Source organism: Copadichromis virginalis, linkage group LG15, assembly GCF_057382275.1.
Source record: "Copadichromis virginalis isolate Kocher_CV1m ecotype Utaka linkage group LG15, C_Virginalis_male_GT1.1, whole genome shotgun sequence".
NCBI classification, from domain to species: domain Eukaryota; kingdom Metazoa; phylum Chordata; class Actinopteri; order Cichliformes; family Cichlidae; genus Copadichromis; species Copadichromis virginalis.
The window spans coordinates 29689194-29709279 of NC_140632.1; the positions used below are offsets into that span (position 1 = coordinate 29689194).

The following is a 20086-nucleotide window of genomic DNA, read 5'->3' on the forward strand; positions in this document are numbered from 1 at the left end:
GGCAGGCATGAGGGGGCAGGGAGCTTGGATTAAATGGGAGAATCCAATAAAATGAAGGCTCACGGTTTGTTAGTTTTTGTTTTTTTGCCCTTTATCACCGTTCCTCTTCCCCGCTGTTTTTCTTTCTCCCTTTTCTTTCCCTCAGTCATGTCTGTCCTGTGAGTAGCAAGTGAAAATAAAATAAAAAATTAAAACAAAGGTGAATCAAATAGACCAATACGGCAAGGCTGGGATGGTCCATTTGGTAAAGTAAATCCGTTGGGAATCTTTCTTTGCCTTTAGACAATAATTGTGATGGCAAAAGAACCAAACGGGACAGGGGAAAAAAAAAAAAAAAAAAAAAAAAAAAAAAAAGGAAGGCTCACTTGGACAGATATCCAATGCAGAGCCCTAGGACGTCAAATGTCTAATCCAAGCTGTATGTGACATCTCACCCAGCCATACAAACCTCCCGATATGGAGCAAGGCTGAAACACCTTCCTGTCCAGTCTGTTCTGGGAGAGAGACACTCACTTATGTCTCATTAAAGCCAGCCACCAACATTTCTGTTAATATTGCAGATGCCCTCTTTTCAAATGAAATAAACAAATACAGACAAGAAAATGAAATACTGTAATTCTTTATTTCATGCCGCAACATTTGTACAGATTAGCTTTGTCCCAGTTGCTGTCACAGAACTGATAGGCAGCTTCCTGGACTAGTTAATATTCTTATTTATTGCTGTCATATATCAAAATACATCCAAAGTATTGCTCACCAGTCACAGTCAAAGCAAACAAGTTTTGTATTACCACAATGGGTCCTGGAGCAAAGAGAATGGTCAACGTCTCAAGGATCAGACTTAATTGTTTTCCCCTCTCTAATCAGGTGAAGAGTATATACACCTTTCTAAAACCCTTTACTCAATTCTGAATTTTGTCTAGAACCATGGCAGATCTAAGTGTGGAAACAGTGGCCTACAGTGGTCAAAATTAAAAAGCAACATTAAATATCTAATGAGAAACATTACTGGCATTACTACTTTTACTTACTTTAATTAAAACATGATTAAAAAATATTTACATGGTATTCAGTCAGAACAGCATTTAAAAAAAAAAAAAAAAAAAAAGCTACCCAATGGAGTTATCTATTGCTACTTGTATTATCGCCTACAGTTGCACAGGCATAAAAATACTTAATTTGGATTTGAAAATGCACAGGTTACAAATGCTTACACAGTCGACTGCTCCTCATGTTGTCACAGTATAAACTTCACTAAGTGGTCACTGTCAGCTGACCTGGCAAGTTAAAGCTTGAAAAGATAAAAACACCAAATTGATGTGACACTGCAGAGAAATCATCACCCAGAACACGATGAGGCAAACATCTAGAAATAACTGTGGGAAATGTGGGGAGGTGAAAAAAAAAAACAAACAAAGTTCCATCACCTGTGATGTGGACACTTGCCACATGTTCATATTAGAAAATTACATATTCACAAGTTTATGTCATGTAGCTGTGACATTACACTCATAATTACACACACTGCCTCCCAGAGAGCACCAAGGAGGAAGAAGTGGACAGTGAGTGAATCTGAGGTAGCAAAGCCAAATTTAAACACTTTGGAAGTGATCACGCAAAAAGAAAGAAAGAAAAAAAAAAAAATGCTTTGACGCATTAGTGCATTTTTCTCAAAGCCTCTAATACCATTTTTACAATTTCAAATCAAAACTAGATCTCTATAAAAGTATTCACATCAAAATTAAGACAAAACTTTTCTAATCTGACTTTCTGACAACATCCCTGGTCCTGAGAAGAAACACGAGTCCTAGTTCCACTGTACAGCTTATCAGAGAGGGGTAGCATGTTTCCATCCCATCCTTCACAATATGCACAAGCCACAGAATTCCTAACAGGAAGCCATACTTACAAAATCATCTGTATTAGCCAAGCTGATGCTGTAAAATTTTTAGAATTGGGGCACAGTAACATGTCCCAAAAACATAAGCATAAGCATGTGGTGTGTTATTCTTTAAGTATAAAAACAAAATATGTATATACAAAAATATACATCCTAACAAGACATTCCTAGCAGAGGCGTTTCATTTTTCCCCTCGTTTTGTAAACTTTTATGTATACATTTTAATTTTTTTTAATTATAAAAAAGGCAATTTTCAAAAACTCAATATCATGATCATCAAAAATTCAGTCCTCCTTCAGTTCAGAATTAAGCAATCAAAAAAATAAAAAGTACAAAAGGTCAAATCGGTCAATCCATTCATATTTTGGGAGCCTTCACACAGCTGTTTATACTGGGTTTAAAACAAACAAAAAATGTCCTCAGCTCTGAGTGTCCAGGGTCGATTTCCTCAGTAGACGCGGGGGATGATCCGGTAGCGGACAGTTCTGCAGTACTCGTCCCATGCCGAGCCGTACTTCCTCCTGCACTCGCTCATGTCACGCGAGTCTCGGTGTACAAGCAGGATGATGAAGTAGATCATGTAGTACCACGGCAGGAGGTGGCTGAAACCTGCAGTGACAAAACATCGCTTTAGCCTGACTGTACTCCAGAACATTTTTTTCCCAAGTTAATATCAGAAACATTAGAGAGACACTCAAGACAAATGGAAACATTCACAGATTAACTACGACGTCCAGGGAAAAGTTAAAAAACTTTTGGAGCAGAATTGAGTCTTTAAACCAGATTACACCATGGCAATGTGCAGTTTTTATGTCCCTGTGAGGATTCAAACTAGTACCAAACATCACATTGTGTTCACCTGAGGGCAAACCAACACAATGAGAGACTGAACTACTTACATGGGCACATTAATTTCAACATGAGATTTTCCCTTTGCACACATCACAAAATGAACAACTGAAATAAATAATAAACACAGAATTTCAAAACTATTGAATAGATATTTGATGCCATGAGTCTCTTGAAGAAGTCTTCTTCAAGAGAAAAAACACTGACAGAGCTACCAGATAAACAGGTAAAGCTTTGAACTCTGTGGTGCAGGAAGTAAAGATGGATGGCAGTGGAGCTGCTTTGTTTTCCCACTTAAAAATTATTAGTTGGATTGTTGCAAAACAAATATGTAATCAAATTTACTGACAGCCCACTATGTAAAGGAGCTGCAGTTTACCATTAGTTTACAGATCACCCCCACACAATGGTCGCCCCTCTCTGGGCTTGGTTCTGCAGGAGGTTTCTTCCTGTTAAAAGGGACTGCTTCCCTCCTATTGTAACAAAAGTGCTGGCTCACAGGGGGGCTGTCTGATTGTTGGCGTTTTCTGTTTTATTGTTGGGTCTTTACCTTACAATATAAAGCACCTTAAGGCGACTTGTTTTGATTTGGTGCTATATAAAAATGACATGAACTTAAAAATAATAGGGTGCTTCTGTGCTGCTACAAACTCCTCTGCCTGTCCTGCTCTCGACTTGTTTTGTATTTAGCATCCTACATTCTTTATTACATTAACTGTAAATGCCAAGCAAACTCACCACAGGGTAGGGACCAGGCCAGAGCCATGATGAGGTCTCCCAAATAGTTAGGGTGGCGAACCACTCCCCACCAGCCAGAGACCAGCAGACTTTTCCCTGTAGCTGTAGGGATCGTTTTCAAATCTGGAGAGACAACAAGAATAAAAAGATGACTGAATAGTACCAACATGTACTGAGAAACATGCAATAACTCATTTGTGTTTCATTTCATTTTCTCTTTATGTAATGTTGATAATTAAGATTTAGGCCATTCTAACACTGCATGAGATTGCTGTTTAGACTGACGAGTATTATAAACTGAATGAAAAAAAAAGGACTGGGTACCATGTGGGCAATAGAACCCCATCAGCCTTCAACAGCTGAGGGGTTAATTTAAAAAAAACAAAAAACACAATCAGAAAAAAAAAATGTGTATTTAGTGGACCATTTCATCTTAGTACTATTACCTCAGACAATAAAGAATGTTCATCAGGAAAAGAAACATGAGCCTGTTGCATAAACGAGACTTAATTTGGGATAAGCCCACAGGAGAACTTACGGGACAGTTTAGGGTTGGATGGGTTTCTCCTGAAGGCATTCTTCTCAGAGTTAGATTTTCTGAAGATATAGAAGCCAATCACTGAAATACAGAGAGAGAGGACACAAACACCAGAATGACTCAGCAAAATATTAAAAACATATGAAGAGGGTGAGTGAATTCAGTTTCATGCTCTCCCTCACATTTGAGTGTGACGATGGCTATGACTGCTGGCAGGCTCAGGGCGTTGGGATGGAGGACCAGGTAATACGCTTGCAAGGTGTACGTAAAAGGAACCCACACCAGATCACCAAAAGCCAACATGAAGCCAAAACCATCATGCATCAAGTCCATGGTGGTCAGGATAGCCTCCTGGGAAACAAACACATTCATTTGGTCTGAACAACAGATAGACTGGCAAGTTTACAACCTGTGAACCTGACCAGTTACTTCGTGTAAAATTGGCATAGAAAAATACTCTGCTGAGCTTACCTCATTCCAGAGGCCGTCCACCACGTAGAGCAGCTGGAACAGGTTCACTAGGATCATGGCATATGATGGAGCATCAAGATTGTGCTTTTTCATCTCAGCCAACGCCATGGCAAAGTTGATCAAACACTGCACACATAAAACACACAGAACTAAAATTATTAGGAAAGATTCCTGATCACCCGTAATGCAGAACTGCCATTTGTGGAGAACGCAAAAAATGTTAAAATGTGTGGGAAAACCTAATGCTGAGGCAGCATCAAAGCAGCATACTTTAAACTACTGAGGTTTTGTAGACACATGACCACCAACCAAGTGACATTAACTTTAGCTGCCATTTTGGACATGTAACAACAAAGGATGACATGAATAAGGCCATATTCACGCAGGTGTGACCAGTCAGGGATACCCCTGAGATACAATATTATACCAGTTTTCCTACCAACCAGTGGTTGCTACACATCCAATACGCCCAACAACTCTTGAGTCACTTGCGAAACCACAAAAGTCCACTGTTCTGTCTCTCCCTACCCATCTCACCTCATATCTCCATAAGTGTCATCAAGATTAACAACCTTTCCACTCCTTGTACTCTTTATAGCTGCCCTCACTTCTTCATTCACTAACTGTCGTTTATCGGTCTCTTATGTATCATTTTCTTTATTCATGAACTCCTCAAAGGACTCATTCCATCTTCTTAACACACTTTACTTAGTCAGTAGTACATTTCTATCACTTTCCCTAACCATCCTAACCTAAACTTAAAAAAATAAATAAATAAATTTAAACGATTCAAAGATATTCAGCTCAATATAGAAGGAACGTCTTTCTTCTTTAAATCAAATCTAAACTGATGCTCTAATTTAACCCTACAGCAGCAGACAGACACAAGGAACTCTTTTAGTAATATCAGATGACTTAAATTTAAAAGGTATTTCCCTGGATGGCCAGCAGAGAGCGCAATGTGTGCTTCAGACTAATTTTAAACAGATGAAGCAGAACTAATGAAACAAAGACAACCCACCCAGCCAATGAGTCCAGGGCGCATCTCACAGAAGAATTTCAGATCAAAGTTTTTGATGCGGGGATTAAGTTCACGTCCTTTGAAAAAGTCATAAACCACATTGCCTGGAGAAAAGACAGAAGCAAACTCAAGGTCTGCTGATTTACATAAACTGGCAAATTAAACAGATGAAGGGGCACAACAGAATGTACGCAATCTTCTTACCCGAGTTTCCCCCCAGTGCCAGCTCTTCTGAGGCGGCATAGCGAGAGCGAACATACAGGTAGATGCTGAGCAGGACGGAGATGATGAAGGTGGCAGTCGCCAGCTGGAGGAAGTGGCTGTGGATGTAGGTAAGATCAGCACCCTGGTGCACTGCTACTGCCACCACTATAGCACTCACCATTATGGCAAAGAAACCTGGAGGTACACACAGAGGCCGAAAAAAATATACTGAAGACCACAACTAGAATAATAATAAATATCATGACACAAATAAATGACTATAGTTCTTTACTATAAACAGTGTAGCACAAAAAAAAAAAAAAAAAAAAAAAAGGACAGAGACATTTATTGGTTCAGATGAAGCTACAGTTACAAATGAGTGATCGTCAATGACGTGACTTAGTAGTATGTTCTTATTGGGAGTGGCTTCACACAGACTCACCATTGGTTCTGTACTTCAGCCTCACTCCAGACCTCAGTGGCATGCCCTCACTCAGCTAGAGAAAAAGAGACAAACACCAGCAGCACTTTAGTGGAGCCACTTGGAAAAAGACAGATTGAAGTTGAAAGCCAAACATCAACTTAGGGTTTCTATTTAAAAATTTCAGATCTTCTCACTCACTTTTCCAACTGGCAGGATGTAAAGCAGTGCCTGAAATAAGATCCAGAGGATGACCAAGCAAAGAGCCTGGGCATCCCAGAAGGTGTCAAGTGGAGGCAGAGGAGGGGGGGCGTTGATCAGACTGGGGTCCGTTAGGTTGCCTTGAAGTATTACAAAGAGAACCCAGGCTGGCAAGAAGAGCAGCCAGAAGTACGCTCCTGTAGGCAAGACAAGAAACAGCAGGAATATTAACAATATCAGTTTGGTCAGGTTCAGCTTTTCCTCGGCATCTCTACCACCATGCTCCGATAGATAGTTAATTTTTTGTGTGTCTAACTGATTACAAATACACAGAGTTCGTACAAGCTCACAGAAGTGAGGCTGTGGCATGAAAATGCATTTTTCCTATCCTCCTACCCATCTTCCCTCCAAAGTCGAGTGGGGCGGAGGGGATGGTGGATGGGGCTGCAGCCTCCTTAGCCTTTTTTTCTGGCTGATCTGGTTTGGCTTCAGCTGGTTTGGCATCTCCGTCAGCCTTCCTACGGCGTAGATTATAAGGGCCTTGGTTTTTCTCAGACTCTGCCTCCACCTTAGCTTCAGACTTCTGGAATAAGATTTTGGGTTATTTAGAATTGGACACAAGTCAACAATTCATATTAATACAACTCAAAAGCATAACAATTTCAGCCAATCAGTAGGATAATGCAATCCAACCATTTGCATCTCATACAGAGGAAATCGATAGAACAAGAAACAAAGTTACTAATATCGAAATATCACAACACAAAACTGCCTACACCTACAAGCCTACACTACTACCTACACTGACAAAATACATGAATGAAATAATTAGGAGATTAAGTGTCTTAGCCCAATAAAGATCATTGCCATTTGCTGCTATGAAAAGAACATCTTTTTTCCAGCCAGAAAACAACAAATAAACTGTCAGAAATCTGCAGTAAATAAACATTAAAGTCAAAGAAGAAAAAGTTTTATATCTTAACTTAAATGAAGCACAGATTACTGCACACAGGACTTTAGACTGTCAGAAACAGGCACAGTAAAGAGGCAGCACATGCTAGTGCAACATGTGACTAGTTAAATGAAGTACAGTCTTGTGAGAGGAGCCCCCCCTCAGAAAACATACATGGGCCCCCGACGTGCATGCATCATGACATTCCATCAGCTGCAACTTACCTCAGAGCCTTTTAGTTCTGTTTAAAACCTTTTCACTTGGAGTGGTCTGCACAAATGTTCTTCTATGAGCCAATTATTTTGAGACACTTGAACCTTTTTAAATAAAAGTTTTGACACGTTTTTTGGGTTTTTTTTAAATTGCAAGACAAAACTCACCTCAATCACTTTGCTAGCAGTGTTATTCTCCTCTTTCTTTTCATGCTTATTGTTGCTACTGTTCTCTGCTGCCTTTGTCTGTTCCTGCTCAGCAAACAATGGAGGGTGATTGATGGAAATGACAGAGACAAAAACAAAAAAAAATAAAAAACAATGTGAGGAACATACAGAGGGAGTGTGATTGTGTTATGGTCAAACACCAGAATGAATGACTCACAATTTCCCCACAATTACAAGGTACTGATGAATTAGGACATTTGATAATGGACTGGATCTTGCCAGAAATCTGTGGGCTATTTCACAGTTAATGGGACAACTTCTGTACCGCACACATTTTTTAAAATGTATTTTGGGTAGGGATGTTCCTGGCAACAAATCTACAGTTGTCTAAACGAGGGGAAAAACCCAAACATTTGCATTAGTCCAGTCATCACGTTCCTTGTTAACCAAATCATGTTTTAAGTGTAACTGAAATGTGTGTCACCTGAATTTCCATTTTAGTATTTCACACCCTGGTGCATAATTTGGCCAAATCTGTGGGCACTATAATGTCTTTGAACCGGTAACTTGTGTTGTACATTAATAAACTAAGAATATTTTTATCTGTCTGGCATTAGCAATGGCAGCAATGTTTACATATCTAGTTTTGCACATCCTTTGTACAAGGAGAATCCACAGTACACATTACAATCTCATGCTATGGCACACTAAGTAGCACTCTCCACAAAAAAGAAATATATAAATAAATAAATCACTACAAGTGAAATAATATACTCATGTGGCAAAGTGAAATAGCAGAACTTCATTAAGCACACAACCACTATCAACAAAAAAAAAAAAATAAATAAATAAATAAATAAATAAATGAACCCATTGGTCCAGGACCTTATGAAAGATTACTATAACTGAAACTGAAAGCAATGTAGACAAGTGCTGCTCTTAGCGTGGAGACGACTGTCATCTAGTCACAGTTCACTTTTATCGTTGCAAGCGTCTCATGAAGTACTTAGTGCGTCCTTAGCTTTCTGCTTCTTAATTCTTCAATTTCCAACTCCAAATATTATCTGGACACATTTTTGACTGATTGCATCGTTTGATGGGTGTCAAGTTTTATGAAGGGTGACTTTGACAAGACTATGTCTGTCTAAGCAACCCACTGACAAACGGCATTGCAGTGAAATGATTGATATAATGATGATAATAATACATTTTATTTATAGGCACCTTTCAAGACCTTCAAGGTCACCTTACATTAATACAAAATAATTAAAAACAAAAGGTAAAGACAACAAAAAACAACTATAAAAGCTAATTAAAGTAAAAAACAGAATAAGACTGAGGCATGATGAAGTGTATGCAATTCTGAATAGATGGGTTTTAAGATGTGATTTAAAAGTAGAGGGAGGGAGTTTGTAGTCCAGAAATCTGGTGGATGTGTTCTAAAGTCTCACGGCAGAACAACTAAAGGCTCTGAGTCCCATGGTAGTCAGGCGAACAGGTGGAACAGACAGAAGGGACTATATAACACTGATATAGTCAGGTAACTCAAGAAGAGACTCTCTATATGTAGTATGTCTTCATTATAACAGTTACCTGCATTTATACGCTTTCTGCTGGCATTCTTCAACTTCTCCTTATCATGTTTTTGACAATCACTAATATTCTATAGTGCTCCTCCCCTTTGTGAGTGTGGACGCTTCATCTCTTTGCTCTTGAATGCTTTGCTTCTTATATTGATTTTTATGCTGATTTTTTCCCTTTTTTTATTATTAATACTGCTATTACAGTATTATTAAATACTGTAAACTCTCTGAATGCAGCTGTATTCATCAGTGGACCTGTACCGCCGGTCAGAGGAGGAGACGAGAGATTCAGCAGGTTGTTTACACTGAATAAATGGCTTATATCAGCATGTGCTGACCACTCAGTGCACTTTATCGACAACTTTAATATTTTTTGGGAACGCAGGCATCTGTTCAAAGCAAATGGATTTAATTTTAACAAGTCAGGGGTGAAACTGTTCACCTCCAACTTGTTTTATTCCATACGTCATCCATCCGTGCTTGGTGCCAAGGCTAAGATAAACGAGGAGTTATCTCATAAAGAGGAACAAACAGTACTCCAAGAACAGACAAAGCCCAGCAGAAACCTTGAGGAGGAGCTCCATTTGCCCCCACCCGGGAAGAGCCTCAGAAAGGAGAGACATCCATGGCATCTGAGGAAGAGCCTCAGAAAGGAGAGACATCTAAGGCAAGAAGAGGGGTCCCTATTTGCCTCCAACTCTCTCAACAACACCAACGACCAGGACAAGGGACCACGACCTTCCCCAGTCCCCCAAACCCCTGACAGGCCATCACCCTCCTCCCCCTCCCTTTCTCCCTCCTCCCCACACCTGAAATTCACTGAGGAGATGATGGAGCGGGTCAATGCTGGGCTCAGATCTACCCCCCGTCCCAATCCCTTTTTGTCCCCCATAAACCCCCCACCAGAGCGGCCAAAGGTTCGCCATCGAGCCCCACCCTCAACAGAGCAATCGAAGTCACATTGCCCAGCCTCGCCCCCCTTAGTTCCTCTTCATGCCCTGTCTCCGCAGTCTGATGTGTGATGTGTGAAGGGTCCGGGCTGTGAGGATTATGGCAGTGATGACTTTTCCCAGGAGAAGCTGGGACCCTGTTTACTAGAAGGTTTTAAAATTTCTGTACTTTTAGGTGACAGGAGACATGTGGCCTGGTCAAAACACAGAGAGCTGCACTCTAAAAGATCTTTAAACATAGTAAACATACCTTGTGTGCCACAGACTGCTCCCAAACACGAGGGGACAAGTAATACCTCTAAAACACTTAAGTTGGCTTTATTAAACATTAGATCTCTAGCTGGGAAAACATTTTTAATTAATGATTTAATCACTGAGCACAGCCTTGATTTTATGTTTTTAACTGAAACTTGGTTGGACCAAAGTAACAGTGGAGCTGTTCTCATCGAGACGACCCCTCCTAACTACAGTTTTATCAGTGAGGTCAGGGCGAGCAGGAGAGGAGGGGGGGTTGCTGTCTTATTTAATGAATCATTTCAATGTAAGCAGCTATCTCCTGGAAGTTTTCAGTCTTTTGAATATGTGTCTTTACAGCTGAAGGCCCCATCCAAAGTTGTGTTTCTTAATGTTTACAGGCCTCCCAAATACTGCACAGACTTTTTTAATGACCTCAGTGAACTGCTGTCTGTGATCTGTGTTGATTTTGACTGTGTAATTATTGTTGGGGATTTTAACATTCATGTGGACAACCCTCAGGACAAAGGGACTAAAGACCTGAGTAACACTCTGGGCAACTTTGGGCTGACTCAGCATGTAACAGAGGCCACACATAATAGAGGACACACTCTTGACCTACTGATCTCCAAAGGCCTGAGCATTTCAAAGGTTACTGTGTCTGATGTGGGCCTGTCTGATCATTACTGTGTTTTCTTTGAAAGTAAAATCTCAGCCCACACAAATATATCAACAACAGTGATCACAAAACGGTGTATAACTGAACACAGTAGTGCAATTTTTAACCAGGTCTTCCCATTAACACCTGACCTGCCCAGAGGGTCAGTCAATGAGCTCGTCAATAGCTTCAATGCTAACATGTTAAATGTAATGGACACTATTGCTCCCATTAAGGTGAAGGTTATCTCTGGAAGGAAAAAGTCTCCATGGAGAAACTCCACACTGGTGAAAAATGAAAAAAGAGAGTGTAGGAAAGCTGAGCGCAGATGGAGAAAAACAAACCTCCAGGTTCATTATGACATTTATAAAGAGAAACTTCACAATTATAATTTACAACTGAGGAATGCAAGGAGGTCCTACTTCTCTGACATCATCACTAAAAACAGCCATAATGCTCGGGTCTTATTTTCTACAGTTGACAGGCTAACAAACCCTCCTGTGTCAGTGGCAGCTGAACTTCATTCGACCATGGCCTGCAATGACTTTGCCAAATTCTTCACTGAAAAAATCCAAAAAATTAGACAAGCAATTGGTACATCAACAGCAGATCCAGGATATGTACTGTGTCCACCAAAAAACTGTTTAAACACCATGAAACAGTTTCAACCTATTAACAGCAAAGACCTGGAGGACATCTTAGGTCAACTGAACTCCTCCTCCTGCTGTTTAGATGTCCTGCCAACAAGTTTTTTCAAAAAGGTCTCAAAGACTTTAGAGTCAGACCTGTTACAGATCGTCAACTTTTCTTTATTATCAGGTGTGTTTCCAGAATCACTAAAAACTGCTGTAATCAAACCTATACTGAAAAAGGACAATCTTGACAAGACACAAATGAACAACTACAGGCCGATCTCAAATCTCCCGTTTTTAAGTAAGATCATTGAAAAAGCAGTTTCTCAACAGCTCAGTTACTTCTTAAAACAGAATAATTGCTACGATGCCTTCCAGTCAGGTTTTAGACAGAACCACAGCACTGAAACCGCTCTGACCAAAGTGTTTAATGACATATGTCTGAATACAGACAGTGGAAAAATGTCAGTCCTAGTTTTACTGGATCTCAGTGCAGCATTTGATACAGTTGACCACAACATATTACTCAAACGACTGGAGAACTGGACAGGTCTTTCAGGAACTGTACTAAACTGGTTCAAAACATACGTAGAAAACAGGAAATACTTTGTATCAATAGGTAACTTCACATCTGAGCAGACAAGTATCACATGTGGAGTTCCCCAAGGTTCCATCTTGGGACCCCTTCTGTTTAACATCTACATGCTCCCACTGGCACAGATTATAAACAACAACAAAATAAACTATCACAGCTATGCAGATGACACACAAATATATATCACAATGTCACCAGGAGACCGAGGCCCTGTACAGGCTCTTGGTAAATGCATTGAGGAAATCAATGACTGGTTGTGCCACAATTTTCTCCAGCTAAACAAAACTGAGGTAATAGTCTTTGGCGCCAAAGAAAAACGATTACAGGTCACCAGAGAACTTCAATCTATACATCTAAAAACCACAAACCAGGCGAGAAATTTGGGTGTAGTGATGGATGCAGACCTAAACTTAGAAAAACACATTAAGACAATAACAAAGTCAGCTTACTATCACCTCAAGAATATATCAAGGATAAAAGATCTGATGTCTCAACAGGACCTGGAAAAACTAGTCCATGCATTCATCTTTAGTAGGCTTGATTACTGTAACAGCATCTTTACAGGTCTACCTAAAAAAAATCAGTCAGACAACTACAGCTCATTCAGAACTCTGCTGCTCGAGTCCTCACTAAGACCAAAAAAGTGGACCACATCAGTCCAGCTCTGAGGTCCTTACACTGGCTGCCTGTCCGTCAGAGGATAGACTTTAAAGTTCTGATGCTGGCCTATAAAGCTCTGAATGGTTTAGGACCAAAATACATCAATGACCTCCTGACCCAGTATGAACCATCCAGATCCCTCAGGTCATCTGGATCCGGTCTTTTATCAGTTCCCAGAGTCAGAACCAGACACGGAGAAGCTGCATTCAGCTTTTATGCTCCTTATATCTGGAACAAACTCCCAGAAAGCCTCAGATCAGCTGAAACACTCAGTTTATTTAAATCCAGGTTGAAGACTCACCTGTTCTCAGCTGCATTTGAATAAAGCACCAAATCCACACTTTAAGCTTAAATTTCAAAACTTACATTTAACTACTGATTTTATCTACTGTTCTGATTTTATGTTTTGATTTTATATACTGTTGTTTGTTTGTTTGTTTGTTTGTTTGTTTGTTTGTTTGTTTGTTTGTTTGTTAACTAGTTAGTTAGTTTATTTGCTTGTTTTATTCAATTTTAAATCATGCTTTTTATTTGTTCTTGTTTCTAATGTCTCTGTAAAGCACTTTGAATCACCTTGTTGTTGAATTGTGCTATACAAATAAACTTGCCTTGCCTTGCCTATAATCAGACAATGACAAGGCAGCATAAGCACTTACCACAGGGCTGAGCCTCACTTCCACTGTATCCTTCAGTCTGGTATCTCTGCGAGAAGACGGTGTACTCTCTGTGATTGCTGTTGCAGCGACAGCTGCCGCTGTACGAGATGACGAACGACGTGTGGTCCTTGCCGGGGAGCGTGAACGGCTGCGACGGCGGGCTGGTGAGCGGGAACGAGAGCGAGAACGGGAGCGGGTCTGGAAACCAGTGACGCTCTGAGAGAAAATAACAATCGGGAGGAGAAAAAAAACTGAAAGGGGACTGCTATACGTTTATCATTTAAAAAAATGTTGCAAAGATTAAAAACTGAGGCTGAATTTTCACAGAGCATCATCTTACAGTTGAAATATATTCCTGACCATACCCACGACAGTTCTAAAACGTAACTATTAGTAGAATGCTACAGACATTACAGCTACAGTGATCCCTTTTACATGACTTAATAACTGCATACCAGTATCATCACTGATTAACAATCCAGTCTGTGTTTTCTCTTTTATCTTTCCTTTAGAACAAAAATATAACTAATTTAAAGCATTAGCGCTTCATGGTTTGAACCTACACCCACAGTGGTTAATGTGCAGATCTGACTTCAATGTTGAGAAAAGAAAAAAGAAAAAGAAAAAAAGAATTCACAATAAAGCACTCAGTGAAACCGAGTGAAGAGTCAGCTGCAGTTCACAAGAGCACGTGACTCTGATCCTACCTTAATGTCTTGCTCCTTGAGCTCCAGCTCTGTACCATCTTTGTAGATGACAGTGTAGAGCTGGCTTTTGGAATCAAAGCCCAGCACCTTGACCTGATAGTACAGGCTGCTGCCGGGCCAGCGGCCCATCACAGTGTCCCCTTTCTGGTACTTCACAGTAGGCATCTTCATTGACCTGACAAGGAGTTAATCAAAACAGAGCACGAGTTCAGTACAGAAGGAAGTACAACAAGCAGGGGAGAAAGTGGCTGAAAGTGAAACAGAGAGGACAAGAGAGAGGAGCAAAGAGACTTGACCAAACTGATAGGAGATATCAGGAAAAGCAGAGCAGGACTAACTTGTTAAATAATAATTAATTTAAACCTGCCACTGGTATTTACAGTAAGGCTCAATCATTTGAAGAAAAAAAAAAAAAAAAAAAAAAAAAAAAAAAAAAATGGCCTCGTCACTGCAGGCGGCCCCTTCTGTCTCCTTTCGTACCACTGAAGCACAGCATATGAAAGACAACGAAGCTTGAAAGACAACAATAGCAGCATCTCAACATCTCAGTGCTTTCACTTTTACTTGACAGCTTTGGCAGTAACTTTGAACTTTTGATAAGGTGCAACGGTGGCCAGGCAATACATCTGTAGTGACTGATCTTAAATATCGTTAGTCATCTTAAGTTACTCTGATGCACCACAGTATGACAACGGTCTCAAAAACTTGAACATTCTCACAGAATGTGCTTTGCAAACACAGAATGGAGCAGCAGCAGCAGCATCGTGTTAGTGAGGTCCTGTTATGAAGCAGAATATTTTCACATAACCATCTTAACATTCTGAAGGCAAGAATGACAAGCCGATTTGCTGGATCCAACCAACAAATCAGACATTGTACATGACCGGTAAGCAACCTGTCATCCATCTACATGCAGTGTTTTTTGCTCCCTCTGTGTTTATTTTTTTATCCAAATTCTATAAACCACACTAAATGCTCAGCAGAAAAACACACCTAAAATACAGCATTATTACTAGTTACTCAGCTGAAAAGAAGACTTTTAGATCATCACTGCACTTATCAGTCTTATATTTCTCATGACCAAATATCAAGCAGATGTGAGAATAATGATAACACTGTCACATGGAGGAAAAACAATGAAGAATGTGGATTTTATAACCTAGTAATAAAAAGTTCTTAAAATGTGCTCTTAAAATGAGAATACGAGCTCTTCCAGTGTAAAAAAGACAGCCTGTGGACACAGAGTGTAACCAGCTTTATCATCTTTCTGGACACTAGACCAGAATTTACAACATTAACAGGGTGATATATTCAATTAATCCTGTAACTAGCATTTAAAACCAGAAACCCAGCACTAAAGTGTCTACTGAAGTGACAGCAAACTTCCGTAAAACCACTGATTTCTCTCCCCCAGACAGAGTCACTGCCCCCTGCTGGATTTACAAAGAATCCAGGTTTGAGGCTTTTCTGCACCAGAAGCTTAGACCATCTTTTATATACAGCCTATGTTTGCAAAGTACTGCAGGAAATATAATTCATAATGTAACTGCACAGTGCAATTGTATTGAGAAAATATTTAAACCAAAGATGGAGAAGATGTTGCTTAGAGCCGTGAGTCTAAACACGAACTTAATTAGAGGACGAAAAATAAAATTCCACTATAACTACAACCTGACCAGAGATAACTAGCCTGCTGTGGCCACTCACCAAAGATTTATGCTTCAAAAGAATTAAGGCAAAACATATCTAACCTGAGGACATCATAATACAAGGCTACATCCAAAGTTAAGGCTAAAACCCCAAACTACACAGGAATACAAAAAGTCCACCCTGTCATCACTTCTGGGGTTTTTTTGTTTTTGTTTTTTTGGCAGATGTGTGAAACCATCTTGGCAGAACAGGGGTGGTGCAGCAGCTTTCTGAGGTCATCCTCATATACAGAGGTTAAATGCCATTTTTGGCAACCAACTGTCAAGCTTGTTTCCTGTGTCTCCATTTATCCACCCAGTGATGTTATAGATATTCAGTTTACAATTTCACAATTGTATTAACTAACACTACGGAATGGCAAAATCCAACAGGAGTGCTCATCACTGGACACAAAGAGGAGGGCCAGGCAAAGTCAGCATTATAGAACATCAGTGACCTGGGAGGCTCAGTGTCTAGAAAACCAACACACTACTGCAGAATTGCTGACAAGTCTGTCCCTGCGAGGTTTATCCAGAGCTGTCTGTCCCAGTGGGTCGCTCCATTCAAGTCACAGCAACAGGCAAGGAATTTCACACAAACTGTCTCTGTATTCATGAATTTACTACTTTTGACCTGAACACGTATTCACTGGTTTACCTTTGCTGATAACCTCTTTAGGCAGCAAATTATCAGAATGCAGTTTAACTCTGTGACTTCTAATATTTAAATACTTATTTTATGGAAATAAAGCGTTTTAAATTGTTTATTTTCCTTTGGTAGAAGTCAAGATATTTTACAATTGCAAATAAATAAAAACATTTTTTTAAATCCTGGTTTCCCTTTCTCATTAACCATTTTCTTGATAATAGTCTAGTACTGAAATGTTGAAAATTGCATATATTTCTACAACAGAATAATGGATCAGTACTTTAATAACCACATGAAAGGAATGCCAGACTTTACAGCATTCAAGAAGAGTTTTGGTTTCAAGCTTTAATCCCGATCTGTTCTGATAATAGTTTCAAACCACATACCCCAATGACAGCCAATGTCAGCAGTGATGCTAATTAAAATTCCATACTCCAGTAAATGGCATGTAGGATGTGCTTTGAGTTATTTTTGTTTTGTTTTTTTAACTTTACACAACATTTACTGAGATGTGACTGTCTCTATTGGTATATTATTGTATTGTTCTGAATGTCCTAATCTTACAATCTGAAACTAAAAAGTGAAACTAATAAAAACTGAATTAAAACCTTTGTAAATATTACAAATTAAATTGAAACAAGTACATTCACCAGGAATCTATCTGAAAGCAAAAAGTCAAACTATAGTGAAACGAAAATTAAAATATAATAACTCTTTGAAAGTTGTACTTTCTACCATCAAACGTCAGAAATTAAGCATGGTGTACCCATCAATGAAATACTTTTTCTTCAACTTGACAATTAGTCTCTTGTTTGCCTTTATAATCACACAGTAACTCCACTAACTTACAAAGGCTCCAACTGTCCAATCACCACCGTTATAACAAAAAAAGCAGGAAAAGTGATAAATTTCCACTGCTAACTGATCGAATCTTCGAAAAACACAAAAACCCACAGCATCTGCGCAAACACCCCATCTCACAACAGGACACACCCAAAGTATGTCCCAATGCTGCTTTCCTGGCTCGCGTGCAGGCTTCCATATGGGATATGTGGTGTCTCCTGACTGAGGAGAGTTCCCCCTCAGATCCCCCCTTTGGGCTGATGAAAGGATATGGCTATAACGTGGGTGGGGTTTAAAATAGAAGACAGGCAGCCACCCTATCCACCCCTCAGCTTTGTGCTGAAAACTGCCCCACCTGGTACGCAGTCCATTTGAAATGTAACATGCGAGTCAAGTTGTAAACTCACACCAAAAAGTTAGATAAGTCATCTAAAAGGACAAAGGGTATGTACTCGAGCATCTCTAGAGTAGGACAAACCGAACCGTTTTATTTTGGTCCACATAAAAGGAAAGGCAGATAACCCACAGCAGCACAAACTTTACTCGGACTATTAAGGCGCCATCAAATGTCATGTTACTGCAGTGTGTAGACATACTGTAGTTCACACAGTCTTATACTGGTAAAAAGAATACTGAGTATAAACCGTATCACGACCGCACTCATGTGGCTTCAAATGTTAAAAAAGGCGCACTTTTGTATGCATTTTCCTCCTTTTTCACTCCCTTTAAATATATGCATTATACAATTATATACATATGTGTATGTGAGATATGACATACATGTGAATAACTGTCAAAGCGCCGCTTTTACTGATTGCTTTAACTGCAGTTTTTGCGCTTGGGCTAGTGGGGTAAGCGACACTTTTCACGTACCCTCAGATAACATAATGGTTTTTGCCAAAGTGCAGGAGCTGTTTCTTTAACGAAATACGCTAGCTTAGTTAGCTTCGAGATAGCGCGGATGCAACTACAAGCGACAGAAAAGGAAAGGAGGGAAAACGTCATGCATTCAAATACTTCTGGCGAAGAAAGCAAAAGCACCCGCCATAGAAACAATACGTGGGCACGCATGAATAAGTTCGGCAAAGCTAAACTCGCTGACGATAACGCAACAAACCCTTTAAAAAAGGACACACAGGCAGCTGAAATTACGACTGAGTTAAACGTTCACGTTACGATCGCTTAAAGACTATGTTTCACTACCGGGCACCGTCTAATTTCTGAACTGTCTATCGTTAATCTGCTTGTTGGCGAATAGCCCGAACAGAGGTGGGTAGTTAAATTCGCAGTTCCGCTTACCAAAACCGACAAACTCTAATAAAAACTTGACCTATCGAAGAGCAAGGTTACCACCACACGTTAAAACAAATTCGTCCAACTAATTTTTTTGGTTGTGGGTTTTTTTTTCCCACTTCAACCAACAGAAACAAGATAACCTTTCAGAAATTAGCCAAAGCCTACAACGCCGTTATACGACCAGCTTGAGTTAGCTTCGGCTAAGCCCCAGTTTCCCAACAAAGAGAAACGTAAAGAGTAGTTGCTCTTTGCATTGCCAACACATGCAATTGGAAGACGGACTTACCTTAATATTGTGCGAATAATTCCAGTAAGTACAACTGCTTAAAATATCCCGATCACGACGACGAATTAATAAATTAAGCTTAAAAATTTTAAAAACGAACTTTGCTAACGTTTGACGTAGAACTCGTTCTCCCTCCCTCTTCGGGCAAAACCCACCAGTGACTTCAAAGGCGCGAAGGCTTTCGATTGGTTAGTCCAGCGTTCATTTCAAACGACTCTGCGATTTCATTGGCTGTCGGTGGATTTTAACTGTGTTGGGATTGGCTTTGAGAGTCACGACTACTTTGTTTACCGGTATTAAATTACTGTCAGACAAAACAGCGGTATTGACAATAATATCCCAAATTAAACTGTGTATGTATAATATGAATACTTTTTGCTTCATAAACGCGAACATTCTGGAGGGCATAATGAAAATTATTATTATGAGACTAACAATGTTGGAATAAAAATAGTATTAATATAAACGTATTTTTCAAACTGTTAATACTTAACAGTTGCTATTTTTGTTAGTACAGCCTACTTTAACTGATTGCAGTAACAAAAAAATGCGGTAAAAGTGAATGGGAATCATTCACTTAATTCTCACTTTGCCTTGTCCAGGCAAAGGCTCTGGAGACACATGCTTTCACATAAGTCACCTGTGTGACATTGATTTTAATGCAGAGTTTATCACGATGCATTACAAAATCTCTGCATTTAAATTTACACGAAAATTGCATCACTATTTAGCAGTTAAGTTTTCTGTCATCAACTTCTTTTTTGCTGTAATAATGCAGCAACAGAAAACCCTTAAATCTGTGAGTCATAATGCATTTGCTTTCTCATCATAAAGATACCAATTAATTTTAGTACCCCTTCAAAAAGGTTTGGGCCTGTCTCCAATGGAAAATGACTAGGATTATAAAAAGTAAGGTTTATTTAAGTCAAGCATAAGCAAAAAGTCATGCTTATCAAATGTGTAGTCACTCACTA

The 20086-nt window shown here is 39.6% G+C and overlaps 1 protein-coding gene across 2 annotated transcripts; it reads right to left on the reverse strand.

The window, feature by feature from the left end:
- Window positions 1–603: 603 nt before the first annotated feature.
- lbr (lamin B receptor) lies at window positions 604–19280 on the reverse strand. Of its 2 annotated transcripts, XM_085432855.1 has the most exons (14): window positions 19113–19280; window positions 14351–14525; window positions 13644–13859; window positions 7676–7759; window positions 6740–6926; window positions 6344–6540; window positions 6164–6218; window positions 5722–5916; window positions 5518–5621; window positions 4497–4622; window positions 4208–4376; window positions 4026–4106; window positions 3488–3610; window positions 604–2509 (listed from the first exon to the last, which is right to left on the reverse strand). In XM_085432855.1, the coding sequence occupies exons 2-14, from the start codon at window positions 14519–14521 to the stop codon at window positions 2349–2351; spliced, it is 1869 nt and encodes a 622-aa protein (XP_085288981.1). In that variant the 5' UTR covers window positions 14522–14525; window positions 19113–19280; the 3' UTR covers window positions 604–2348. The 2 variants fall into 2 exon arrangements, with proteins under 2 accessions (XP_085288981.1, XP_085288982.1); XM_085432856.1 differs by lacking the exon at window positions 7676–7759.
- Window positions 19281–20086: the final 806 nt, after the last annotated feature.